This window comes from Leptonotus elevatus, chromosome 7 (assembly GCF_054856555.1).
Source record: "Leptonotus elevatus isolate MCC_2025b chromosome 7, RoL_Lele_1.0, whole genome shotgun sequence".
Classification (NCBI taxonomy): Eukaryota; Metazoa; Chordata; class Actinopteri; order Syngnathiformes; family Syngnathidae; genus Leptonotus; species Leptonotus elevatus.
In genome coordinates, this window is record NC_141245.1 from 21,552,938 (window position 1) to 21,580,584 (window position 27,647).

The 27,647-nt window shown below is 41.0% G+C and overlaps 8 protein-coding genes across 12 annotated transcripts; 1 reads left to right on the forward strand and 7 right to left on the reverse strand.

Annotated features, from left to right (window-relative positions):
- Positions 1-46: 46 nt before the first annotated feature.
- On the reverse strand, positions 47-3,467 carry ech1 (enoyl CoA hydratase 1, peroxisomal). 4 transcript variants are annotated; one of them, XM_086081513.1, is made up of 11 exons: positions 3,372-3,467; positions 3,187-3,227; positions 2,522-2,690; positions 2,280-2,368; positions 2,055-2,179; positions 1,932-1,980; positions 1,432-1,496; positions 1,166-1,236; positions 980-1,051; positions 689-839; positions 47-507 (listed from the first exon to the last, which is right to left on the reverse strand). In XM_086081513.1, the coding sequence occupies exons 2-11, from the start codon at positions 3,221-3,223 to the stop codon at positions 403-405; spliced, it is 933 nt and encodes a 310-aa protein (XP_085937639.1). In that variant the 5' UTR covers positions 3,224-3,227; positions 3,372-3,467; the 3' UTR covers positions 47-402. The 4 variants fall into 4 exon arrangements, with proteins under 4 accessions (XP_085937639.1, XP_085937641.1, XP_085937642.1 ...); XM_086081515.1 differs by having other exon boundaries at positions 3,342-3,441; XM_086081516.1 differs by lacking the exon at positions 3,187-3,227 and having other exon boundaries at positions 3,372-3,457.
- Positions 3,468-3,688: 221 nt separating this feature from the next.
- sbds (SBDS ribosome maturation factor) lies at positions 3,689-7,089 on the forward strand. Its single transcript, XM_086081518.1, has 5 exons — positions 3,689-4,090; positions 4,652-4,781; positions 4,865-5,065; positions 5,832-5,996; positions 6,087-7,089. The coding sequence occupies exons 1-5, from the start codon at positions 3,963-3,965 to the stop codon at positions 6,210-6,212; spliced, it is 750 nt and encodes a 249-aa protein (XP_085937644.1). The 5' UTR covers positions 3,689-3,962; the 3' UTR covers positions 6,213-7,089.
- On the reverse strand, positions 6,392-9,785 carry LOC147171520 (claudin-4-like). 2 transcript variants are annotated; one of them, XM_086081519.1, is made up of 3 exons: positions 8,552-9,785; positions 7,969-8,019; positions 6,392-7,856 (listed from the first exon to the last, which is right to left on the reverse strand). In XM_086081519.1, exon 1 carries the CDS (start codon positions 9,289-9,291, stop codon positions 8,614-8,616), a length of 678 nt encoding a protein of 225 aa, XP_085937645.1. In that variant the 5' UTR covers positions 9,292-9,785; the 3' UTR covers positions 6,392-7,856; positions 7,969-8,019; positions 8,552-8,613. The 2 variants fall into 2 exon arrangements, with proteins under 2 accessions (XP_085937645.1, XP_085937646.1); XM_086081520.1 differs by lacking the exon at positions 7,969-8,019.
- Positions 9,786-10,092: 307 nt separating this feature from the next.
- On the reverse strand, positions 10,093-12,925 carry LOC147171521 (claudin-4-like). Its single transcript, XM_086081224.1, has 2 exons — positions 12,344-12,925; positions 10,093-10,804 (listed from the first exon to the last, which is right to left on the reverse strand). Exons 1-2 carry the CDS (start codon positions 12,403-12,405, stop codon positions 10,162-10,164), a joined length of 705 nt encoding a protein of 234 aa, XP_085937350.1. The 5' UTR covers positions 12,406-12,925; the 3' UTR covers positions 10,093-10,161.
- A 145-nt stretch (positions 12,926-13,070) lies between these two features.
- LOC147171522 (claudin-4-like) lies at positions 13,071-14,005 on the reverse strand. The gene has a single exon (XM_086081225.1). It carries the CDS (start codon positions 13,885-13,887, stop codon positions 13,219-13,221), a length of 669 nt encoding a protein of 222 aa, XP_085937351.1. The 5' UTR covers positions 13,888-14,005; the 3' UTR covers positions 13,071-13,218.
- A 2,660-nt stretch (positions 14,006-16,665) lies between these two features.
- cldne (claudin e) lies at positions 16,666-18,044 on the reverse strand. Its single transcript, XM_086081228.1, has one exon. The coding sequence runs from the start codon at positions 17,960-17,962 to the stop codon at positions 17,330-17,332; it is 633 nt and encodes a 210-aa protein (XP_085937354.1). The 5' UTR covers positions 17,963-18,044; the 3' UTR covers positions 16,666-17,329.
- A 1,777-nt stretch (positions 18,045-19,821) lies between these two features.
- On the reverse strand, positions 19,822-21,341 carry cldnf (claudin f). The gene has a single exon (XM_086081223.1). The coding sequence runs from the start codon at positions 21,251-21,253 to the stop codon at positions 20,504-20,506; it is 750 nt and encodes a 249-aa protein (XP_085937349.1). The 5' UTR covers positions 21,254-21,341; the 3' UTR covers positions 19,822-20,503.
- Positions 21,342-24,160: 2,819 nt separating this feature from the next.
- Positions 24,161-26,604, reverse strand: LOC147171525 (claudin-4-like). The gene is made up of 2 exons (XM_086081227.1): positions 26,339-26,604; positions 24,161-25,200 (listed from the first exon to the last, which is right to left on the reverse strand). Exons 1-2 carry the CDS (start codon positions 26,531-26,533, stop codon positions 24,757-24,759), a joined length of 639 nt encoding a protein of 212 aa, XP_085937353.1. The 5' UTR covers positions 26,534-26,604; the 3' UTR covers positions 24,161-24,756.
- Positions 26,605-27,647: the final 1,043 nt, after the last annotated feature.

Sequence of the window (27,647 nt, forward strand, 5' to 3'; positions counted from 1 at the left end):
ATTAAATGTTTTTAAATTGTGTGGTGGAGTTACACAATAAGTCTCATTTAACTTTCAGCAGCATTTAATAGATTAATAAACATTCAAATCATGTACATTATGTATTTTACAATGACAACAAAGAAATGGACATGATCGTGAAGTCAGGCCACTGAATTTGGCTGCTGTTTGTCAGAAGTGCACTTTCCAGCTTATTTGTCTCAAATTTACACACAGATTAAAAACAATGAGCACCAGGTCACATCAATCATGAGATTGTACACACATTCTTTTTTTTGTTTTTGTTTAGTTCAGCAATGTTGTTGGCTCTTTGGACACCCCTCTAAAGGCGATCTGGAGACCCTAGTTTGAGAACCACTGGTCGAAAGAGTTTGTTCAGTGGATGGACCTCCTGAGCTCTCTTCACAGTTTGGAGAAAGTTATGCTTTTGACACTCTTCTTCTCCATGGAGGCCTGAGCGGATTTCATCAAGTCTGCTGTCTGAAGCATGCTCATGTTCCACGTAGCCTGGTATAAAAAGCATTCAATAAATTAACAAAAAAAATATTATTTTTTTATGATTTTTCTAATTATTTTACTAAATTGGTCAAACAATTAGGATGAATGAATGTTAACATTACAAAACAAATTATTTTATCGATGTAATTTTTCATTCCCACGGCTTGATTGCATGTAAAGTTTTAGTTACCATGTAGTCGAGTCCCTCGGCTACACTGTGGTCTCGAGAGTAGATGAGGTTGATTTTAGTGCCCTGCACGGCTACCGGGCTGCGGGCGGCCATCTCCCCGGCCATCTCCAGCGCGCTCGCCATCATGGCCTCCTTATCTGCAAACACTCGGCTGAAAAAAAAATTAATTAAAAAAAGCCAGTTCCATTCAATTCATATGGGAAGCTGCTTTAGTGCTTAGCCCATATCCTTGATATCCATTTTAAGGATACTTTAACATACTATTTACAAAAAAAATCAAAAACAGTTTACCTGACCAGCCCGCTGGTCAGGGCCTCATCAGCGTACATCTTCCTCGCAGTCAAAGCCAGATCGTTCACCAGGCTTGAGAAAACACACCAAAGACAAACCTCCCATTTATTTTGGAACATATCCGCCCGCGATGAACTGGGGGTTCACCGTAATTATTATTTTCTGTGTGATTATGAGCCGTTCAACCTGCGGCTGCCGATGACCTTTGGGAGCCTCTGCAGCGTTCCAACGTCTGCCGCCAGCCCAATATCCACTTCCTGCAACACAGTCACCACGGCAACAACCTCAAGCACAGATAGGGTCTCATAGAGACTCAACGCATTACACTTGTATGTCAACAAAAACCTAAATCCCCAGAAAATATGAGTACTGTAGTATTGATGTGTGCCTTTATGGGTGTGGCCTAGTGAGTGATGAATGTCATGTGACGGTCTAATTTAAACAGGACATACCTTGACTTGGAACCAGGCGTCCTGGGTGCACAGGCGAATGTCACAGGCGGTGATCAGGTCCACACCTGACGGAGCATTGAGTTTTTAGATCGAATTCAAAATGATTACCTCCTCCAAGGTTCTTTTCATCATTGTTATGATAGCTATCCTGGAGGAACTCTGTGTTCTACTGCATGTTGTTCTTGGTTGTCCTTCATAAACTCAAGTCCAAAAGGACACGTGACTGTCATGAGATTTAAACATGTCAAAAATGATGCCTTAGTTACAACCAATCTCTTCATCGAATCGAGATTTAGATAACCTTAGACTTCAGTCAAAAGCAGTTTCATACAGCGTGCATTTAGGGTGTATTATATAATTCATCAATTACTCAATACTGTTTATACAACAGAAGCGAATTTTGCTGCTGTGACCAATTTTATTTCACTCGCTGGATGCATAAATTATCTAATTTTAAATGATTCGTTTTTCAAACTCCTAATGTGATGACGTCCTCTTACCTCCTCCCACACAGGCTCCATGGACTGCCACCACAACTGGCTTTGGACACTTAGAGCAAGACAATTCTCAGATAAGTCATAATAAAAATAAGAAACAAAATCCTCATCATTTGTGTGACAGACCCTCTCGATGACGGAGAATGTGTCCTGGTATTTGCTGATGGTCTTTCTGAGGTTCCAGGAAATCCGGGCCGTGTCGTCGCCGTCGGGTTGCAGCACGTCAGCCGCCATGTCCATCAGGTCGATACCTTGACGAACGCACACACAGACATGGACACACAACTGAGAATCACATTTGTTCTTAAATCCACATAAACACGTGCAGCTTTGACACAAGACTTGCAACACCTGCTGTGAAGACCTTCCCTGCGCCAGAGACCACCACCACTCTGCAGTCCGGGTCACCCGAGATCTCGTTAAAACAATCCACCATCTCACTGAGCGAGAACACAGCCATGGTCATAAGGACAATAATGCTCTGCGGGAATCCCAATTAGATTATTTTTCTAAATCATTCAGCTCTTGACACGATAAAAAAATGATTTTCCCCTTGTAATTGTTTGGGGGTCTCGATATAAAGTGATTCCTGCCTCCAGAAAGCTTTGCTCATGGCGTTGCGCTTGTTGGGACGGTGGAGCTCCACATGCGTGATCGCCTGTGCTGGGCGGCTGATGGCCAGGGTGGTGTAAGGAGCGGTGGGACCGCCGGACGACGACATGGCTCGGATGATTGTTTGGTTGCAGGGCCCGAATCCCCTGTCTTTTAAAATAAGGAAACACATGGGGAAAAAAATCTGTAGTTAGTTAGTGATTACATTAGAAAGCATTAGTTAACTAAAAATTAGTTAGAACTAAATTTGATTAAATTTGAACATATTATTACAAATAACATTTATATATCAAGTACTTTGCTCAGTCAACACATAGTTTTTTGTTGTTGTGGATTAATATATATATATATATATATATATATAAATAAAGGGAGGGTTTTTTCATGAACTTCGCTTCTGCCTTTCAATTTTAAGATGCACATATTTCAATTTCATTGTATTTACAACTTCTTCCAACTGCAAGGATGCATTGTGTGATACATTGAGGGCAGACATGGAGTGATAACGACAACAGACTCGGTGGTTTATCAACGTAAACTTTCACAAAAACACCCAACAAAAATAGCAAATTAAAACACAACAGCTGTTAGATGTTGACAAGGCTGACTTTACGTTTAATAACGTAACAGAGCACTGGTCACTTACATGTTGTGAGAGCAGACCTGGCAAAGAGTGACAACATCGCCCTAGAAACGTCGAAGGTAGGGTGGGAAGAAAAACAAACAAAGTCGAACCCCAGCAAACACGATTTGAGCGGACGCGACGTTTTGCAGATCGACAGAAAAGTGAAATTACGTGACCTGTGGAGAGATTTTAAACAGGCGTCTCACCGAAACTCTTTTAGGTCCTTTCAGGCAGGCAGCGTCTTCGTTCTACTTCTCGTTTTGTTTTGCTTCTTCTTGCGTTTAGGCCCAATAGCGCCCTCTAGATTCAAATTGATTGGACATTTCTCTGTACCTTTCACCTACTTTGCTGTTTAATTGTATCCAAAACCAGACATACCAGCTTTTTTATTATAAAAAATATTACGATTATAAAATTATGTTTTGTCGATTTAAATTCTGTATTTGCGACATTTGTGGAAAGAAAATAACGCTATCATAAACGGAACCTCGTTCGCCATTAATGTTTCTCGACGGTCTCTAAGTCTTCGGTGACTGGAAATTTGCCTTTAAGCTACTTTGTGATTTGCTGTTATCACAAATCATTTAGATAGTTTTTTTAACATTAAGAAAATATATATTTGATTTATGTGGATTTCATGTTTTTGACTTCCGTTTGAAAATTGACTACCTTGGTAAAACAGCGGAACTTTTGTTCTTGACGGACTTCAGTTCTGGTAGCACAGTAGAAGGTACATCGCAGAAGCAAGCATTTTGACAACACACGTATCCTCAATACAACTATAGATAGACGTGAAAATGTCTATATTTACACCGACCAACCAAATCCGGCTGACGAATGTGGCGGTTGTGCGCATAAAGAAAGGAGGCAAGCGTTACGAAATCGCCTGTTATAAGAATAAAGTTGTCAGCTGGCGCTCCGGAGCGTAAGTAAAATGTCAAATGTTGATCTTTAACAATTCTGCATAATCCCCTATCCCTAGGTTCATGTTTGTTGTCTTTATACGTTTGTTTTTTTAATGTTGATGTTTATCCCGGTGGCACGGTGCTGACTGGTTAGCACGTCCGCCTCCCAGTGCAGAGGACGTGAAATCGAGTCCGGGCTTTGGCCTTCCTGGGTGGAGTTTGCATGTTCTCCCCGTGCTTGCGTGGGTTTTCTCCGGGTACTCAGATTTCCTCCCACATTCCAAAGACATGCATGGCAGGTTAATTGAACACTCCAAATTGTCCATAGGTGTGATTGTGCGTGTGGATGGTTGTTCGTTTCTGTGCCCTGCGATTGGGTGGCAACCAGTTCAGGGTGTACCCCGCTTACTGCCCGAAGCCAGCTGGGATAGGCTCCAGCGCTCCCCGCGACCCTTGTGAGGACAAGCGGTTAAAAAAATGAATGGATGTTTAATCCCAGTGTTAATTGAGCCAAGGGACAATTAACAAACGAACTGCGCATGTCGATCATAAACGTATCACCTGTGTGTTTTTGTCTGCAGAGAGAAAGATCTGGACGAGGTTTTGCAGACCAACTCTGTTTTCGTCAATGTCTCCAAAGGGCAGGTGGCCAAAAAGGATGACTTGTGCAAAGCTTTCGGCACAGATGACCTAACCGAAATCTGCAAACAGGTCCAGTAACAATCTCCAATAGTAACGTTTACACTCTAAACAAGGCACCCCTGTTTAAAAATACCCTCACGCAACCCGCACAGATCCTGGCCAAAGGGGAGCTCCAGGTGTCCGACAAGGAGCGGCAGTGTCAGCTGGAGACCATGTTCAGGGACATTGCCACCATCGTGGCCGACAAGTGCGTCAACCCTGACACCAAGAGGCCTTACACAGTCACCCTGATCGAACGCGGCATGAAGGACATCCACTACTCAGTCAAGGCCAACAAGAGCACTAAGCAGCAGGTGATGGGATTAGAAAAATCATAAAAATAGTTATAGTACTAGAAGTCAGAATTTATAGGGAGAAAGCTAGAATTTTAGCTAAATTTGACAACAGTGACATATGAGGATAATATAGAAGGGGATTAGGGTCAGTGAAGAAAAAAGCTAATCATTTCATAAAGTTATGAGATTTTTAATTAATGACAATCTAAATACTGCAATAAAAATAGTAATTTTGTGGAATAATGTCAACCTTTGCAAGAGAATTTCAGGGGGGAAAATATCACAGTAAATTTTACAACGTTGACATACTATATTTTGAGATTGAACTAGAAATATGAGGGGGGAAAAGCAATTTAATGGGGAAAATGTTATGAGAATAAAAATGCATAATTTTACAGCAATAAAGTTGCCCTTAAATGAAAATAAAATTGTAACATCACAATTTTATGAGACTGAGACTAGAATTTGCAAGTAAAGAGTCAGAATTTCACAAAATTCAAGCTAAATATTATAATGGTTACATTACGAGAATATAGTAGTAAAATTATGAGAACATTTTTAGTGCATTTTTTTATAACTTTATGGGTTAAATAATTTGAGAGAATGTCACATTAGAAGGGAAAAAAATCCATGATAAATATTAATATTTTATGAAAAACAAAACAAAAGATGATAATAATAACTTTTTAGAAGAACTGAATTTTCGAGAAATAGGTCAGAATCTTACAAGATTGAAGTATTTGCTTATGTTGTATGATAATCTACGTTATTGTGTTGCTTGCAGGCTCTGGAGGTAATCCGACAGCTGAAGGAGACTATGCAGATTCAGCGGGCCCACATGAGGTTGCGGCTTCTGCTGCCGGGCAAAGAGGCCAAACGGCTGAAGGAGAAGATCAAACCTTTCATGGAGATCGTGGAGAGCGAAGATTTTGAGGAGAACCTTCAAATTGTGAGTTGGCCATCCTCCTGTACCTCTAAGGGTAATGTTGTAAAAATGTTAAGGAAATCACTTCTTCTTTTTTTTTTTTTTGTTCCTTAGATTTGTCTGGTGGATCCCGGCTGCTACAGGGAGCTTTGCGAGCTGGTCCGCTGCGAGACCAAAGGTCGAGGCGCCGTGGAGGTCATCAGTCTGAAGGACATGGAGGAGGGTGACGAGAAGCTGTAGTTATTAGGAAATCACTTAAACACTTAAAAAACAAACCCATTAATTACTAATTAAATTTAAATAAAAATGTATCTGCCTGTATGTTTCCCCTCTATGCATCAAGCATACTGTTTGGAAATCTGTTTTGCAGCACTTTTTCTTTTATTGATTTTTGCAGACAAATGTAAAATGCAAATGCATATTTAATAATGTCACTTTATTTTCAATCAAGAACAAGTGAAAAGTAGCTTGTCATGATGTCCACAGGTTAAGAATTGGAAAGCCTTTTTGGCCACGTATATGTTACAACTTAACTTTAGTACAGTAGCAAAAAAAAGACCATACATTAGAGTCATTTGGTAATATGAGCCCATTTTGAAGTCATCATAAAATGTCAAATTTACAAGAATGTAGTTATAATGTGTAAATGAGAAATTAACTTGAAATACTGCAAAAAAAAGTAATGTTAACATGATAAAGAGGTAAATTTATGACGAAAAGCAATATTACAAGAAAAAAGTACAAACTAATTCTATTGTGTTTACATGAGGAACCTGCTCTGATGCAAATACATTTCATAACATCACTCAAGTTCAAGCAAAAAGTTTTGTACTGTATTTTGTCACAAATGCCAACATTTTATTCCATCACAACTACTTGCATACAGTAAATTGAATTAAATAACATTCTGTTTATTGATTTGATATGCTTCGGATCATCACAACCTGCTCACCATAACACGTGTATGTAAAAGATACTGGTATGGTCTCAAGTGGAGCAACAAAAAGCAACAATGGAGGAGAAAGATGCTTGAATGTTAAACATCGTAACCTTGAGAGAAACACATGTACAGTGTATACCCAAATTCCAGTTAATAAATCTGCAATACACTAATAAATGCTGGGTTGTTTTTCTAACCCACTCGCTTTTGAGAGGGTTGGGGTACTTTTACCCAAGGGTTCGGGTTATGTTGACCCAGCAAGTTGGGTTGAAGATTGTATTTGGGGTTTGCTCAAGAGAAGGGACGCTAGTTGCCAATTTGGACAGTTTTATGTACTTTTTTTCTTATTGTGTTTGTACTCTATATGCATTCTATAAATTGTACATATTACAGCAATGCGCTACATAAAATGCTACCTATACTCGCTCAATATAAACATACACAACTTTAGTGTTTTCAGTATTCATACAATTAGCGATGACACATATTAATTGCACACAGTACGGTACCCTAGTGGTTTGCACACTTGCCTCACAGTTCTATGTTGTTTACTACAGTACTTCCTCCCACATTCCAAAAACATGTTTTTACACTCTTAATAATGACAGTATGATCAAAAATAGCAAAATTTTGGGTCAAAAATGGGCAGACCTCTAATTGGGTCAGTCTGACCCAACTGTCTTTTTTTCCTTCACAAAACAGGTAAAAAGATTGGATTGTTTTTGTAAAAAAAAGAAAGAAAGAAAAGTGGTTGGACCCTGGGTTATTTTGACCCAACAATTTTTTAGAGTGTAGATTCATTTAAGGCTCTAAATTCCCCATAGGTGTGAATATGAGTTGCCCTGCGATTGGCTTGTCACCAGTCCAGGGTGCACCCAACATCTTGCCCAAAGTCAACTGGGATTGGCTCCAGCCGGTCTGTGTTTGAATCAGTTTTGCCCCTCCTGTGGGAGGTTTCAAAAACATAAAACATGTAGATTTGAAATTGAAATTTGAAAACTATATATATATATATATATATTACTTGACAATATAAATATATATTTTTTACTTGACCTTCAAAAAGGAGGATTTGAGTTGTTTAATTCCACCTGCAGTTTAAGTTTACTGTAAAAAAAACAACAACAACAACTAAGCATTACACGTGTATTTAAAACGACAGTTGTTCAGCACCGCTGGCGGTCGGGAGGGATGACATAGAAGAACAGTTTAGCTTAATGCTAACAAAAAATGCTTAACACCATAGACTGGCTAATAAGCAGCATTTATGTCAATGGTGCATCAACACTTGGACTTAAAACAACTTTTGCAGGTATATATTCGTTATAATTTGCAAAGAATTCAGTTTTCTGATGAGCTGCGTACTCCTATGTCTATTAAATGCACAAAAAGTGTAAAAAAAACAACAACTTTGCATTCTGTTTAATGAGTTTACTACATTATTTTATAAAATACAATATTATAGAGTGCTATTTTTCTTACAGTAAACATATATTTGTTGTGTTTTCTTGGCTACCTGGAACGGATTAATGACATTTCCATTCATTTCAATGGGGAAAGATGATTTGAGATTTTTACCTATTGCGTGTGGGCTTAGAACCAATCACACACGGATCGATCCAACCCAAAATCATCTCACCTGTGGCTAAAGACGTCCAGCTGTGTCGAAAACAGGTGGGTGGCTATCCCACTTTCCCCACATCAGATGGGTATGGACCCACGTTGGTACTGGCTGTTTGTGAAGGTGGCTCTGTTAATCCTGTTTAGCGAATGCGTCGCCTCCTCCTCCGGATGATGCGGCATCGCACCCTCGGCAGCACGAGGTGGTCCCTCGGAGGCGGTGGGACACAACGTGGTGAGGAGGCTCCCCCCTGCTATCATCAGCGCAAATGAGACCCACCCCAAATACAGTGCCGGTCCCCACTGCCTCCTCAGGTGCACGGCTCCCTCAAGCGGCTGGCTGGTGTGGTGGCAAGTCCAGGCGATGGGAACGAGAATGAGAATCCCAGATAAAACATAACTGGCCCCGGAGACCACTTTAACCTGCCCCCGCCTGGGGAACCACCCGGCTCCGGCCCCTCCCACCAAGGTGGCGAAAGCCCCGGCCCCCACTGCCGCCATGATGAAGGCCCTCCACGTTCTGAAACTCCCGGAGAGGGACATGAGCGAGCGGTAGAAGGAGCAGTGCAGCTGCCCGTTGTGGGCCAGGTCCCAGTGGTCCCATTCCAGCCACACCCCATCCCAGTAGGCCGGTAACGTGGCGGTGGAGTTGTCCAGGGTGCCGCTCACTGTCCACAAGGCCATGCAGCGAGTCAAGATGGCGCAGAGCCATCCAGAGAGGGCCAGACCCAGGCCCGCCAGTTCCAGATGCCGGCGCATGTCGACTCGGGAACCCAAACAGACGGGGTGGGCCGTCCCTTTCCGCTGTCAGGCCGCGTTTGTCATGGGAAACCGGTCGGACGGCGTTAGAGAGCAGAGGAAGGCGTAGCCCGAGAGGAATTCTCTGTTTGTTCTGACATCGTATCAAAACAATCCGACTCTCCCAGTCTGAGCCGTCAGCAGGCAGGACAAAAGCTCCTCTGTGGGCTTTTCTACTCTCCGACAAGAAGCTGATTTAAAGGAAAAGTTTTTTGTTTTTTTTGCTCTAGTGCAGTGAATGTTCAAATGTTAGATCGAGATAGCTCATATCAAAACGTTTGTATAGTGAGTTTTGATTCCTATGGCATTCCAACAGTCCCTTTCATAGCAGCAGTTGGTCATTTTCCCCCCCATCCAATCAGATTTCAGCCTCCGTGTGTTGCCATGTCAATTTATATGTCCTTGGGAATTAGTTTTGCTGTCCGATGTAACTTCACCTATATGAGCAATGGGAATCTTTTGATAATCAAATTTCATAGAGCAAGCCAAGCCCTCAATGACATCAGCATTTTTCCTACCTCTGATTGGCTGGCCAGAGGAAAACTTGTTAGAACTTAGAGCTAAGTTGGACTAGCATACATTTGACAATTAGCATCTCTGATGAGTACACAGCAAAAAGTCCAGTGTTTATTTAACTCTTGATTGATTTTTAACACTTTTTGGAGTTAATATAGCTCCCCACATTCAAGAGTTATATCAACACTTTTACAATAGTTAAATGTGTTCAGCTAACAAAAGTACATCAGTTATTCGACTACACTGTACGCTAAAGTCCAACTTTGTATTCAACTGGAGGCCCAGTTCTCAAATGCAAAACCCGCTAATGCTATTCTAGACATAGTTCTTGATAGCGTAGCTGCTGTTTGTGGCCGTTTTAGCCGGGGTGTACCCATGAGAATGTATCACGGCCCTGGGTGGCGGCCTACTCGAACACAAGATGCCCCCTCCGCAAAGTAGCAATCCCGATGCGATAAAGCCAATATAAATGGCTGCCCCGAGCTCCCGCTTGAGTACATCGGGAACGCGCGGATTATGGAAGTCTCTGATCACGCTGTTGGCCGTCCAGGACACGGCCACCACGTTGGCGAGACCCGCCAGGCCGAAGACGAGGCCCGCACCCAGCACCACCCTGGTCTTGATGCGCGGGTGGCTCAGGCACTTGGTGCAGCGGGCGCCCAGGAGGAAGACCAGGAAGCCGAGGCACCCCAGGAACAGGCTGATGCAGACCAGACCGCGAGCCGCCTGCAGCTCTGGAGACAGATCCAGCAGGGCGTCGTAGAGCTTGCACTGCATCTGGCCCGTGTACTCGCTGACGCACGTCATCCACAGACCCTCCCAGAACACCTGCATGACCACCAGGCGGGTCCCAATGAAGGCTGTTACCTTCCACATGGGAAGGCCGCAGATCAGCATGGAACCAGCCAGGCCCAGCATGGCCAGGACGATGCCGAGCTCCTGCAGGGCCATGTTGCACCTAAAACCGGAGGTGGGGGTAAGTCGCATGTTTTAACATTCAAGTGGCAACGCTGTCCCCACAAAATTTCAGTTTGGAGTGACGTAATGACTTCAGTTAAGCAAATCATTAGCACATTGGCAGCTAATGTGCTAATAGGCTATATGTTGCGTGCAAATTGGCAAATTAGCCGCTTTGCATTCAATATCTACTTACATTAATACATTCAATGAAATGCAAACAGGCAAGACGCAGATCAATTCATGTAAACCGAGAGTATCTCACATCTGCCTAGGCTAAATTACACCAAATAAGCATAGTCTAACATCGCTGCAATTACAGCTAAATGAATTAGCTCATCAATTCAATTCAATGAATCAATTCCACAAGTTAGACCTTCGTCACATGACACAGTGAACTCACCGAACCACAACATTTGGAATCTCAAACACACTAGACGAGTTTGCAAATATTTGGGATGCAGGGACCCTTTGAAAAGGAGAAAAATTGCCAAGGTTATGGCAACAAATTGTTGTATTTCTAACAAGAATAAATCAAATGCTAACACGCTAGCAGTTGATATGCTAACGTACAACAAGATGATCATCATATTCTGGCTATTAATTAATGACTTTTCTGTAGGATACTTTTATTTTTTATTTTTTATGAAACATGTCTGTATGTCACCATTTTGTGTTATGATTAACTTGGATGGATCAGATTAGCCACGAAGAAGCTAAAGACCAAAGGCTAACACTGTACTTAATAACTTAGGGATATTGACTGAAAAGAAATTACATACGCTTCTATAATTATTGACCCTCATATTTTATTTAAATAAGGTGAATTCAGTTCAAAAAAAGAAGGCCGCATTTCTGATCCAAATTGGGAAAACGTGGCAAGCTCATTGCAATGTGAAAAATCTGAAAGAATGTCACGATGCTGAATGCTGGTTATGTTTGTTAGGTCGTCGTATACACTTTTTTACAAGTAAGTACTGCCTCAAATAAATTCAGTACCACCATTATGAAATAACAGTAGGCCCGAAACCCAAGTGTCTGTCAAAAAATTATGTTTTTTATTTATTTTTAATACTAGAATTAAATATTATTGTAAGCCATCATAAGATAATTCATAACACTGCACTTGATTTAAATCAAATTTATTGCACACTGGTAAAATAAAAATTGTACCTAAATAAATGTTTGAGAACAATCAGTTCTAAAATCAAATGCTTCCGTACTTAAAAGTTAAATGCAAATTAACTGTACTGTATCTGTATTTGACCGTAAGAACTCTTAATTCAGTGAGTAACATACCACTAGAGGGAGTCCTCAAATCACATGACTTAGGCAATTATTATAAGAGGGTGGCGATATTATGTTTGTTTTATTGGGTGGCTCTCCCCTCCCCATATGTAAGAATGTATTTTGTTCAAAATGATACAACATCATTATTTGTAGCTAATTATTTTTGTGGACCCCAAACCCATGGCTAGCAGGACCCCCCCGTTTGAGAATCACTGCTTTAGTTTGCCAAAACGGAGAGAGAACGCGATACCTGTTTGATAGGAGGCCGGCGAACTGGTTCGACCGGCGCTGATGACAACAGACAACAGGCATGTGAACCGAGAAAGAAAACTGACTTTGATGAGAAACGCCACACACATGGAAAAGCGCATGAACAAATACTGAATACAAATATTATTGAGTCCCAGTGGTTTGTGTCTTTGAAAGCATGCCAAACAGCGAACATCAGCCAAGTCTTTTTTAAATGGCAGGACGTGTCATAGCTGTCCATTCAATGTCTGACACTCGGAATGGTAAGTCACAGAAGTAAAGCGAGAAAATATCGTAACTGTCCAATCGACGTGTGAAATCTCAAACAGTGGGTAACAGAAGTGAAACAAGAAAATGTAATAACTTTTCAGCCAATGCCCAATACTTGGAACAGTGGGTCAAAGGGTAAAACGAGAAAATGTCATATATAACATATAGTTCTCCTCTGATGTTTATTGATGATGTTTCAGTTTGCTATCTATATTCGAAAAGGATTAGCGGACTAGTCCCTCTAAATTGTAGGCCAGTCTCTTGTGGTAAAATGTAGGAAAATAATCATTAAAAAGCACTACATCGGCCCCAAAAGAGGCCGGCCCACTGGGCATCTGCCCTATATGCCAGATGGCCAGTCCAGCCCTGGTTAGATCAGAGATGTAAAACGAGAAAATGTTATAACTGTCCGTCCGACATGTGAAATACACGCCTGGCGAGCAAAAATAGGTACACAGTTAAGAGTTCTACTGAGTTCTTTATTCATGGCCTCACCCCAACAGATCACCTGCCTTATATGTACAAAAAGTAAATCCAGTCAGACAGCAACTTTCTTCATTTGTCTTTTTCCTTCATGTTCCATTTCGAAGTTTTGCTCGACTCGCCTCAAATGTACGTTTTTGTCGGCGTGTACGAGCCCATCGAGTCGGCTTTGCTGTATGCTCCCATAGACCTGTCCGTCACGTAGTGCACGGATGGCGCCTCGTCCCTCTTGGGGGGGCAGCTGGCGCAAAGGAGGGCCCCTCCCAACAACAGAAGCCCCCCCGCCCCCCAGCCGATGTATAGAGAAGCCCCCAGTTCCCTCTTCTGGGCGTCCACCACCGTCGGGTTGTAGAAGTTCCTGATGATGATGCTGGCGGTCCAGGACACGGCGATGATGCAGAGGAACCCGCTGATGATCAGAAGAACCCCGCCAGCCACCGACGCCCTCGCTTTAGCCCTTTTGTCCGGGATGAAGCTGGTACACTTGCCGCTGGCGAAGGCCACCAGGACGCCGGCCAGCCCGACGATGATGGAGACCACCACCAGGGCCCGGGCGGCCTGGAGGTCCCGGGTGAGGGCCAGCATGGAGTCGTAGACCTTGCACTGCATCTGACCCGTGCTCTGGACCACGCAGCTCATCCACAAACCCTCCCACATGACCTGCGACGTGACAATGCTGCTGCCGACGAAGGCGGTGACGCGCCACATGGGCGAGCCGCATGTGATCAGCACCCCGATCCAGCCCAGGAGGCCCAGGGCGCAGCCGGCCATCTGCATGCCCATGGAGGCCATGGTGGCGAGAGGTTTGGTGAGAAGACGATCGCGGGAAGGCGGTCGGCTGCCCGAATGCGGCGCAGGCACAGAATGGGAGGCGTGAAAAGTCGAGGGCGCATCAGAGGGCCGCACAAAAGAAGACCTGCCGTTCAAGATTCTTTGCCGGTTGTCAAGGGCGTTATTATTATCTCGCTGAACGGAGGATTGTGTTACGCAGTCCGCTCGATACTCGCAACAAAAAGACACCAACATTTGAGTACAGTTTAATAAGAAAGTCTCACGAAAGTGAGTACTGTATACTTTTTGCGAATATTTTATTAGATCTTTTCATGGGACGACACTAAAGAAATGACATTTTTCTCCCATGTAGTCAATGTACAGCGTGCATTAATCATTAACTCTTTCACAGCCAGTGACGACTGTAGACGTCAAAAATGTATGTGAACTCTTTCTATTAGTTTTTTAAAAAATTGTAATTAATCACATGACCTCACTAGTTAACTAACGATTAATCACAAATTTTACATCTGTTCTAAATTTACAATATTTTTTTCTAGGTTTTCATACTCTTGTTAGCAAAAGTAAAGTTTTAACTAATAGAAATAGTTCAAATTAATTTTTGACGTCTATAGCCGTCAATGGCAGTGAATGAGTTAATGTCAAAACCACTGGCAACAAAAGCGAGTAAACCTCTATGTGAAACCCCATTCACACCTAAGACCTTGAACAAGCTAGTAGCAAGTCACATGACACAGGAAAGAAAATTGCCAAGTGGGTCTAATTTGGACATGTACTCACTTTTGTTTTGGCAAAAAGTTGGCGAACAGTTCTTAACAAATTAAATGCTTATATGAGTTAAATACATGTGAGCCGTACTGTGAGTCTTATGTGCACCACTAGAGGGAGCCAATGCTGCACTTAGATAATCACGGATCGGGACTTTTTTAAACAAATAAGACCATATTTAGATTTTCAACCAACTTAAAAATTTGATTTAATTAGTTTTGCTGATAATTTATAGTCTTTAAAGAGTATACTTTAACAAATAAATCAAACAGTATTTTTGTACTGGATTGCTGTATTTAATTTTGCTGACAATTAAGAGTTTTCACAACAATTTGGTGCACATTCCCTAAAACAGCATACTTACTTTTCATAAGCATCAAACACGATTTGCAGTATCCCACTAACCCAACATACCAGTTTTCAAAAACATTAAGGACAATTTTCAATGGCGAAAAGGGCAAAATTCTATGTAAAAGTGTGTAAAATATTATGAGTTGTTATGATGAATTCGCTACATCTGTGTTGTTTAACAACAAAAGCAAAATCTCACTACGTAATGTTGACTGGAACGTCGGAAGAAATTATATAAATGCATGCCGGACCGAAAGTGATACTTTTGTAAATATTACAACGTGACTTGCATGAGGTATTAACATGAATGACGCGAGAAGAATGCAAACATTTGTCAAAGGTGTGTTCACATAATAAAACTGCATGTCATGCTGCAATAGCAGCCAGGTCAAGTGAAGCAGCTGAAAGTGTGATTCACACTGGAACGCTTGCGGGGACGGATGTTGAATGAAAGAAATTTGACATTTGACTGAAACCAAAGTCTCCGCCAAGATTGAACTGAGCAATTTGTGTGTGTTTGTATGGTAGCAGGACACTTCCTGGTTCACTATGAACAACAGGGTTGTACAATTTATTTATTTTTTAACTCTGGGGTTGCTGGAACGATAATATAAAACATGAACAGTGAAGCAACACGGAAAAAGATAATAATAAAGCAAAACTCACAGGCATATATTCTTTATTACCTGCAAAGAATGACGATTATTACTGCATTTTGTTAAAGAGCTGTAACTATCTCCTGTATGATATTGATACTGAATTATATTGGTTTAAAAATATATATATTTTTTTTTAAATAAATATGTTGCTGGAAAACGTGCACGATATTGAATTATATGCAATGTTATATGAAATAATGTGGAAGGGTTTTGCGAAAAAGGTGCACGTTTTTGAAGGATATGCAATGATGATGTGGAATGATATTGGTGAAAAAATTACAATTTGATGAAAGAAACAATGAACAATGTAGAATTATATGGAATGATGCAGAATGATATCTGTGGAAAATGTGCAATATGGTGAAAAATATGGAATTTTTGCTATGTGGGAATTTTCTCATGGTTGAAAATGATTTCCAAGTTGAACTGAATGCGACTGAAGTGAATGTGTTCTGTCATTGGGAATATGGGGTGAAATTGTGGAAAAACTGCACATTTTTGGAATGGGGAAAAATAGTAGCCCGCATGGTGTGAAATTTTGGAAATTGTTGAAATGCGGAAGTAGAACATAAAAAAAAGTGAGTAACCAATACATATATTATTTATCAAAGTGGTAGCCGTGGTAGCATTAATCAGTACGCAAAAAGTAGCTGTCAGCTTCCAAAAGGTCGTTGTCCCCCGTTCTAGCGTGTTTGGTGCAAAAGTTTCACGAGGATGTGGTAGAACTGGCTGAACTTAAAAAAAAAAAAACTGGCTGAACTGGTTGAACATTTGCTTGAAGAGCAACTCACATTCCAGCTCATCTGAGCCTACACCTTGGTGACCTACTTCAATATAAATTGACAAAGCCTGACAATCAAAGGAAGCACTGGTAGTTTATAGAAATATATTTGGTAATATGAGGACTTGTTGAAAAAATGGCGTCATTCACAAACAGGCACCATTTTAATAATGATTCTAAATCTGATGTGGTAGAAAAAAAAGCACAATAACAAAATGGTGTAAGTGTAAGTAAATGCTTTATTAAATATCAGTAAAATTGGTTTAAAAAAAAAATATGGACGAGGAACATTTATACACAAAATACATTCACAAGATAATATGTGTGGCTGTACAAATAGCTTCCATTTGGTACAAGATGAAGAAAAACTGGAGCTCAGTCCTCAGCCTCGTCGAAAATGTGGAATTTCTCCCAAAAGTTGCTCAAAGTTGGATTAGGTGGAAACTCGCACATGAGCTTTAGGAAAGATTACCTTTGTTCACAAACTTCATTCGATCAGAAACTGAAGGAAGATTGAATTAATCCATTCCAGGACTAGATTACATTTGTCTTGTTTTTTTTTATGGATTGTTTATAAGAATTACAAAAATAAATGTCAACACACTTCCAAAGTGAGTAGCAAGATCACAAACACAATTCTGGCTACTGGTTATTTTTTTACCCTCCTGAGGGGTCTTTTTAGAGCAAAAAAAACAAAAAGATACCTGAATGTGAAATACGTAAGAGAAAGCACAACTGATGGTTCCGCGTGGATGCTGTGACAGAAGCATAGTTCGTGAACCGGAGCAAGATTTGCCGGAAAATCGATTTGTCCATGAACGCGCTCGTCTGTGAACCGAGGTTCCATTGTACTTCAAAGTCTTTTCCTGGCCTGGGTCAGTCCTCAGACGTAGGCCCGACTGGTGGCGGTGGATCTTGCACCCGAGTACTTGACGGGGTACTCTGGTCCGTCCTTGGGTGGGCACGAGCTGCACAAGAGAGCCCCGCCCAGGATGAGCAGTGCCGCCGTACCCCAGCCGATGTAGAGCGCTGCGCCCAGCTCCCTCCTCTGCGCGTTGGTCAGGATGGGGTTGTAGAAGTCCTGGATGATGGTGTTGGCCGACCAGGACACGGGGATGAGCACCAGGACCCCGGCGCAGATGAAGATCACGCCCGCCGCGACTGCCACCTTAGCTTTGGCCGCCTTGTCCTGCAGGAAGTTGGTACACTTTCCTCCGGCGATCCCCAGGATGACCCCGAAGGCGGACACGATGATGGCGATGACCACCAGGGCCCGGGCGGCCTGGAGGTCCCGGGGAAGAGCCAGCAGGGAGTCGTAGATCTTGCACTGCATCTGGCCCGTGCTCTGCATGACGCAGTTCATCCACAAGCCCTCCCAGATGACCTGCGCCGTCACGATGTTGGCGCCGATGAAGGCGGTCACCTTCCACATGGGAAGGGCGCACACGATGATGGTTCCCAAGAAGCCGATGATGGCCAGGATGAAGCCCAGCATCTGGCGGCCCAGCGACACCATGATGACGTCTTTTGCGTTTGGTACTCACGGAAGCAGGACGGAAGAACTGAACGAGTCGATTATCACGTAAGAATAAAACACCCGGGGAGTGTTTGACTTGGTTTTAAGGACGGCAAACCGTAAGTGGGGCGGAGTCTTAACTGAAACCGGCGGGCCTGGCTTTGAACCTGCCTGACCAGATTCCTCACGGAGGACCAACACGAGTTTCGACGAGATTAAATCGGTTCCACTTTATGTAAATGAGGTAGCATTCTTGATTCAAACGACGCTCTGACACCTGGTGGGTCGTCACCTACTTTCTTTTCAAAGTGACACAGCTTGGAGGCGTGGTAGTCTCAGGGAGTTCTGGTGGCTTTGGTGTTGGGGAAGTAGTGAGTTTTAGCAAGAAAAAGCCCCCCCAAAAAGGATTTTCTTTATTGATGTTTTAACAGTTAGTTAAAAAAAAGACTTATGCTATCAGGCTAACACCTTGCAAGAGTTCTACCAAGTTGTTTATCATTTCTTTCTTTATTAATTTATTTTTTATATTTCATGTATGTGTATATTTAGTTGAATGGTTCCCACCATTGCTGTACCTTACTCCAAAAGATTTCTTCCTTTGGGGTGTGTTTTGGGCTGTTAAAGATAAAGTCTATTTAAAAAATAATAATAATAATCTCCCATGATTGATGACGCGTAAATTCACAAAAAAAGCATGCCAAGAAATTGATTTTAAAAATAAGACATCTTTCTATCAACACGTGCTTGAGTGCAGAAACTAGACTTTCGGAATGTGTAAATGCCAAACGCTCACATTGTACTCAATGTTATGTTATTGCAATTGTGATTGAAAAACAACGCTAATCCACTTTAGCACCCCCACTGGCTTTGTGAGGCTGTAGATATATTCATATTTCATTCCATATGTGAAATCATAAAAAAACAACAACAAAGAAATATGTACACAATACATAAAGTACAATACAGTATGTTACCAATGGACTCAATATTGAAATAATAATAATTATAATCATTTATTTTAGGTTTTTGCATTCATTTTTATCCCAAAGAATTGTGTTAAAAGAAGAATAATATGACTCACATAGACATAAATGTAGTCCTAAAAATAATTACTTACGTCAAAGTATTCTGTGGAAAAACTACTCAATTATTGAGTAACTGGTGAGTAATTTTCGATTTAACTACTATATAACTACTACTATAAGCAAATTATGAACATCAACTATACAAAAATATAAGAGGGTCTGCAAATGTAGCTATTGCCAGCAATATCACTTTAACTGGAACAGGAACCGAATAGAAAAGGAAAAAATGGGAAGTCAACCCAAAAATGCATTCGGATGAGTTGTGAGTTTGCACAATATGAATTAAGCAGCAAAATCCACCCGTTTTTAGTACGTTTTTGCTACTGACTGAAAATAACATCGCAGTTTCTCAGAGTTCAGATATTGACCAATCAAAGCTCACTTTTTCTGAGTTTGGTCATGTGACACTCATTCACAGCCGTGATTGGCCATTTACCTGAGCAACTATGATGTCATTTTCAGCTGAAACCAAGTGACAAAATGGCCGCCCCCTGAAATGGGTAAAAATGGGTGGATTCTGCTGTTTAAGTTATTCCACAAACATAATATTAATCAGAATACCGTAGTAGGGGTGCATAGATGAGAACATATTGTAAACAAAAATCTGGGGTTGACAATCCCTTTAATTGTAAAAAAAAAAATAATAATAAACTAAACTTTATTCTTTAATCTTTTTTTTAATTGACACTTTTGAAAAAGTACTAGCTACAAAAGCTAATCGTTTTCCTTTGTTTTGTTTTGGAACATACACTTAACTGACGCCACAAAAAAAAGTCTGGTTGTTCACTCAAAAATTTTATTACACATTCAAAGTTATTTACACAAAATCAACAGCTCAAGAGTACGTTTTTTTTTTTTTAATGGAGCTAATTACACAACGATGGTAAACTCCAGTGCAAAGGCCGTTCATATGATGCATGTTAGGTTCATTGGAGACTACATTCAATTGTCCAGAAGTGTGAATAGACTCATAATTAAAAAAGAAAAATGAAAAAGCTCCATTTCAAAAATACAAAAAGTACAGTGGACACTTGCTATTCGCGGGGGATAGCGACAGAAAATCTAGAAAATTACGCGAAAAATTAGCAAATAAGTGACACTCACTATAATTGCCATAAAAAAGTTATATTTTGGGGGTCGATTTTTTTCAGAAAATAGGCAAATAAGCAAGGATTGTGTAAAAAAAAAAAAAAAAAAGCAAGCAAGAGGGGGATCGGGAAAAAGATACTAGAAATAAGCAAGGGGGTCCACTGTACAATGTCACCAAGTTCCCCCATCTTAACCTCCCATGGAAATTTACCAGCAAATTTCCACTTTCATTTCATTTCAAAACATTCTCATAAGAAGGCCACATTCCAGTCATTTTCCTATACTTTCCACGTACCATCTTCAGTGTTTTGATAGTCTAAGCAGGACTAGAACGATCCGGTCTGCAGTTTACATTTGGATCCACTGCTTAAATGTACTGCCGCGGCGAGTATCCCGAGGGCACCGCATACGGCTTGGCGGGATAATACGAGCCACTCGGCGTGTAGGGCTGGCTGGAGGCCGGCGCGTAAACGGGGGCGTACGTGGACCCGTTGGCGTACGCTGACCCGTTGGCGTAGGGCGCCTGGTAACCGGGGTATCCGTTCGCGGACCTCTGCGGCGGGCACGAGGTGGTGAGTATGATGCCGCCCACCAAGAGGATGGCAGCGGACCCCCAGCCGATGTAGATGGACGCCCCGATCTCTCTACGCTGCGTGTTGATGGTCAAGGGGTTCACAAAGTCGGTGATGGTGATGCTGGCCGACCACGTGACCGGGATGAGGACTAGCACGGCGGCCACGATGACCAGGCAACCGCCGATGATCACCACCTTGGCCTGGGAGGTGTCCTTATTCAGGCAGCTGGTGCACTTGGCGCCGATGAAGGTGACCATGAAGCCGATGAAGCCGAAGACCAGCGAGATGATGACCAGCGCCCGAGCCGCCTGCAGGTCCGGGGTCAGCCTCATCACCGACTCGTTGAGGTTGCACTGCATCTGGCCCGTGCTCTGCATGACGCAGTTCATCCACAGGCCGTCCCAGATGATCTGGCCCGTCACGATGTTGGCGCCGATGAAAGAGGTGATCCTCCACATGGGGATGCCGGTGGTCACCGCCACTCCCACCAGCCCGATGAAGCTGATGATCTGACCCGCCGTCTCCTTGCCGATCCTCCCCATGGCCAAGAAGCTGCGTACTGGAGCGGTCGACGCTCGGAAGCCGGCAGCTGCCTGTCTCTCTTTCTCAGTCTCGAGACGACGACGGAGTGGGCGGGTCCTTGCTTGTGGTCGTCGGGTGAGTTCTTCTCGCCAAACCGGATTCCCCTCTCCCAGTCACAGGAGTGGTATTGAGAAAAACATGCTTTCTTATGCGCACCAAGGGTGTTTACGACTCTGTGACGTCAACGTTTTCAGCTTGGTAATCTTTCCACAAAACCTTTAGTGTACATCTAAGTATAATTTGATAAATAACTAGTTTTGAAATTTGAGGCCAGAAAAAAACTGGTTGCTCACATATTATTACATTTATTTTAAAAAGGAGGATTGTAACAAAAATGGCTTGCAATATCTCAGCGTTTTTAAAAGTGAAGACAATTTGTAGTGTTTAGCAAGAAACATAAAGTGGATGCACATAATTTGTTTTTTTTTAGGACCACATAAAATGATTCAGCGGACCACATCTGGCCCCCAGGCCTTGCGTTTAACACCAGTGCGTTTAACACCAGTGGCATAAATCCCTCTTTTTTGTGTGTCCTTAAACATCTCACGATGCTGGTCAGCTCTGCTAAAATTGGCTACATCCTTAGTTAAACAGATAATACAATTCTACCACTGAAAATATTTTTTTTAATTATTATTTGAAGCTAAAATGTCATTTAAAAAGTTTGCGAAACCGTAAATTGAAACGCTTATTTGAAACTCTGCTTCGAATCCTAATTTGGAACCCGAAGCCTGGCTTCAAACCCAACCCTGAAAACTTGAAACTTTCCTCCTGCCTTAAAACCCTACAAATTAAACTCCAACCCTGTCTCATCACACCAATTTGAAACGCTAATCCCGAATTGGAATCCTAATTTGAAACTTGTCTTGAAATGGTTGGATAGTTTCAAAGAAATGTGGTATACTTTTGGGAAAAAAAGTTACATATTTTCAGACTTTTTTTTTTGTACACTTAATCATGACTGATTTTTCTTTTTTTTATTTAAATTATGTGCTCCTAATTTAATATGCAGACAAAAAAACTAATTTGGGGATTTTATAATATTCCCAATAGCATTTTGGCCGTTTAGGTAAACAAATGGAACGTGCCTTGGCCCAAACTCAATTTTTGCTGAATCGTGGCTACAATGTAGACATAACGTGCACGCTTAACGCAAATTTGTGGCTTTAACCCAATTAAAACAATGTCGATGTATGGGTAAGCAAATGGAGCGCACCTTTGCTAGTGTTTCTTGAGAAGGTGCACTCCATTTGCTTACCTGATTGTCCATTAATGATAATGACTTTCTTTATTTGTATTTTGTGCGCACAATTTGTATATTGTGGCCACAATTATATTCGCACGAGTGTCTTCCACATTTTCGTACAGACATGCCTGTGTGGTCATGGCCTTCAGTAAAAGCTAGTATCACTTCCTGTGAGACATTTTTTCGATAGCGCGCACAGTCAACAAAGTACGCAAGCAAAAGCGTTGCACAATTTCTTGGCCGTGACATCAGCAGTAGTCAGAAGTTTGTGATCAAAGATAGCACACTGCCGCCAAATGACACACACGTTCGGTGTTTACACAAACATTTGTTTCGTTCGTTTTCGTTCTATTCATCCAATCAATGGTGCATGTGGCAGTAAAGGATATCAAATACAAATAGTAGGATGAATTGCAGTGGTCCTCGTTTTGAAGAATAAAAGATTACAGAGAGGCAATAGAAGGTGGTAAAAGTTGTATATATTTTTTGAGAAGTAGTCATTTTCATGGGGTAAAAAAGTAGCTTTTTTTTAGGATGTTTAAAAAAATGCATTCATTTTTACAAGAATTGTCTCTTTAGATATATTCTCTAGCATTTTTTTTTACACTAATAGATTTTGATTATGGTGAAAAGGTTTTATATTATAGTCAGAATTTAACAAAAAAATAGTAGCATGTTTTATATTTTTGAGAATTAAAAACTAGGATTGTTTACATATATTCTCTAGAACATTCTCTAGAAAAAGTTTAGATTTTTTTGAACATTTATACATAAAAAGTTAATTTTTTTGTATTATATATATTTTTACAATAAATAAGCATATTTTTTCAGAATGAGATTTTTTAGAAGAAAAAAGTCAAAATGAATTATGAATGAGTTTTTTTTAGAAATAAAAAAATTTCAACAAGTTTTTATTTCACAGGAAAACAATTGTTTTCTAGAAATACTGTAATTTTTTTTATTGACAATAGTTTAATATGATTGAAAAAAGGATTTCTATTTTCGAGAAAGATATTTAAAAGATACTTTTTGTTTTACAAAAGATGTTATTTTTACATCCAATAAGTAGTTTCTGAATATGTGTTTGCTTTTTACCGTAATCAAGTTGCACATTTTCTACAAAAAAAAAAACATTTTAACAGGAATCAAGTTTTATATTTTTGAGGACGAGCTTTTACATTTTTGCAAGTTTCATATATTTGAGATTTTTTTTTTTTTTTTTTTTTACTACAATTAGAGATACGTCTATGGGGAAAAAATAACATAATTGAGGAAAAAAGTAAAAATTTGAGCAAGAATAAAGAGGTAACCCTGAGAAATAAAATGTGATATTTTTGCGTAAAAAAAAAATCAACAGGATGCAGGCCCAAAACAAACACATTAGCTTCAAACAAGACTTTAATGTGAATGCTTGTTTGTCTTTGTACCCTGCGATTTTCTGGCAACCAGTCCAGGGTGTACCCCCGCCTCTGGCCCAAAGTCAGCTGGGATAGACATGGTGGCCCAAATGAGGTTAGGCACTATGAAAATTTCCGGTGCTGGAAGTTCTGGATGTTAATTTGCAATGACCACATGGAATCAAAGTGTAAGAATTCATGATGACTTTATTTAAAGAAAATCCCATATAAGCTACACACAAAACCAAATGAATAATCAAAACAAGGATAAAATGTTCAATTCACATTCTTTTTATCTGTTTGAAACCTTTTTATTTCATTTAATATATTTTAAAAGTTTATATATATCATATATTGTGGTATTTTTTTTTGGTGGCTGAAACTGATTAATGGCATTTCAATGAGGAACAAGTTGACATGCATCCTCATTTGTTCCAGAACACCCGATACTATATGCATGCGAGCTGCAGTTATTATGTTTAGCCACTGGGTCGCCCTCCTCACATTCCACACTGTAGTATCTGTGACATTTAATGTGTGCATGCCTTTAAAAGGGCATGCCTTGTCTGTTGAGTGATGTGAAAGTCTACAAATGATTGGCCGGTTGGCGCTACCTTGTGGGGCATTTCCGAAAGCACAGCAAGAAATACCAAAAAAGATAATAAAATAAATACAATCAGTGAATAATATACTATAAATTTCAAACCAATGTCCAGTCAAAAAGTGAACACATTATTTGTAGGGAATGCAGCAATTCACCGCTATAATGCCATTTATTTATTTATTTTTTAACTTCCAAGTCCCATCCGTCAACAACCTTTCACATGTATTCCCTCGAAGTAGACACCGACTTCACAGGTGTGAATTTGGCGACGTAATGGGGGTTCTGTTGGCGTTTGGGGGGGCAGTTCCAGCACAGCAGCCCCCCGCCGATCAGCAGCAGCACGGCGGCCGCCCAGCCCACGTACAACGCCGCCCCCAGCTCGTAACGCTGGGCCGCGATGACCACAGGGTTGTAGAAGTTGGTGACGATGTTGTGGGCCGACCACGACACAGGGATGAGGCACAGGAGACCGGAAACGAGGAACAGGACCCCGGCCAGGATACACGCCCTGGACTTGGAGACCTCCTCCTCCATGCAGTTGGTGCACTTGCCGCCCACGATGGACAGCATCACGGCGAAAATCCCGGTGAGGATAGAGATGATGATCATGGCCCGGGCGGCCTGCAGGTCTTGCGCCAGCGCCAGCATGGAGTCGTAGACCTTTTGGAGTTCAAATGACTAATAATATCCAGAGGAGTGTGGCCAGATTTTTCTGATGTAAAATAAGTGCCCTGGCTCAATGATGTTGGTAAAAATTGGAATTTAAACATTCAAAATACTAATTTATTGAATTACGATGTGGATATTGCTTAAATTGTATACAGAAAATGGACAAGTGGAGATACACGGGTGCGTCATGTTATTATGCTAGCATTAGCATTTATGATAGCGGACTAAATGCTAAGCTATGTGGTTGTTTTAATTACGCAAGGTGTAATTATCTTTGTTTTATACTTAATTTGATGGTAAACTTCAAGTGGGAGTGGCAAAAAACAGGTGAATGTTTTTTTTATTTGACTTTTTTATTAATTGTTCACTAGTGCTAGTGCTGCTTGTTGTGAAGTGAGTCAAGTTGAGTTCACTGCCACCATACAGTGTTAATATCTCAAGTTAGCGTTAGCATGTCAAAGCAAAAACATTGCCCAAATGAAATATGACATTTATGCCAAAAACTCATGAATTAGGTCACTCACTCGTATCTCAAAGCACCACTTTAGCTTCTCTTTTATACATGTCGTTAGCCTACTAGCATAATTGCATCAATCATTTTAGAGTTACTGTCATGATACCGTATCAATAAAATATTCTAATGTGATTTTTTTTCTGTCAATTCTTGGCTCCAAGTCATGGTAATCCGCAAAGGTTGAATCGAGGCAACTGTCTGAAAACATTCAAACATAATTTTGACAACTATGCTACTAAGCTAACTTTTTTTGTACATCACACCTCATTGTCTTAGCTCTCTCTCACTACCATTTTATCCTGCCTCTCGTAGATGGTCTTGTCAGCCTCTGATTTTATGAGACAGGAACTGTCGCCTCAACGGCACAAAAAACTCAGTTTAGCCATTATTCCGTATTCAGCAAGTGCCATATCGTTTGCCAAATAGTTACCGAGTCATATTTTAACATTTGTGGAAACTAAGCAAAAGTTTTACATTTCAACCCATGACCTATGTGACAAAAATAAATAAATACAGACATGAAGGAAAAATTTGGCAATTCTGCTATTAGACTAACGATATGCAATTTTCAGTTCCGTCACTATCTATCTAAGATTACAGAAATGTTCCATTAACCTTGCACTGCATCTGTCCCGTACTCTGCACCACGCAGTTCATCCACAGGCCCTGCCAGACGGTCTGTGCCGTAATGATGTTGGCTCCCACGAAGGCCGTCACTTTCCACATGGGCAAAGCGCACACCACGACGACCATCAACCAGCCCACCGTCGCCAAGGAAATGCCGATCATCTGAATGCCCTGGGACACCATTTTGGCGGCTAACGTCCAGAGAGACTAGCGGGACGCGGTGAGATTCTGTTTTTGTAGTTTGTTGTGGTAGAAGTGGCAACGACGACAGGGAGGCGTGTGACCCGCGCAATCCTGGCCTTCTATTGGCTGGGGTGAGTTTACACATAAACACGGGTCTCGTCATCTTCCGTAGTGCTGACCTTGGAAATACTCCAAGGTCAGAAGGTTTCCATTGTTGTGGTCAGGTCTTCTTTTTACATGAGAAAAATCTCACAGGAACCACAAATCAAAAATGCTTCAAAAAGTATACAGTGGTGCCTTGAGATACGAGTTATTTATTTATTTATTCCGTAACACGATTGCAACATAAAACAACTGAATCTCAAAATCAACTTTCTTTATTGAATGGAAATGCCATTAATATGTTACAGCCCCCCCCCCCCAAAAAAAACCCAAACAAAAATATTTACATAGATTTAATTTTTAAAGATTTTTATAAAAACATCCATTGTTTACATAATTAAGTACAATATAAAGAAATAAACCCTTTTTGCCACTTGTTGCTACAATTCTATTGACGCGGTGCTGCTCCTTCTTGGCCACCTGGGGCCAGCATATTACAGACATACCGCAGTGTACAAAGTCAATTTGTCCTCAGTAAGCCGCAATAATATTAGCTGTTCTTCACAGAGAAAAAAATATATATACTGTATATCTGAGAGCATTTGTTATTTGTTTATGTGATGTGTCACTGATTGTTTTCATGTATCCGTTGTTTAAAGGGTTATAATGCAACTGATGCTATTCTTTTGCCCTTCTAAAAGATGTTTCCAATTATGAGTTAGCATTGAGCTAGCAGACTTCACTCACTCGTATGAGTTTTTAAGCCGTATGCCCTTCCTGACACATGGACAATTGATACACTGTCAAAAACAGGCCTGATGTTGTTTTTGTACTCAAGCCAGTACAATGATATTGCTTTAGCGCCATCTGGTGGGGTCTTTGTATCAAGCATTTACGTTGAAACGAGTTGATACGTTCACAACACATGCATTCAGTTTGACATAAGTAGTGTTTTACTACCATATCATGGCATCTACAAACCTTTTTGGGTAGTGTCTACTATTTGCGATAC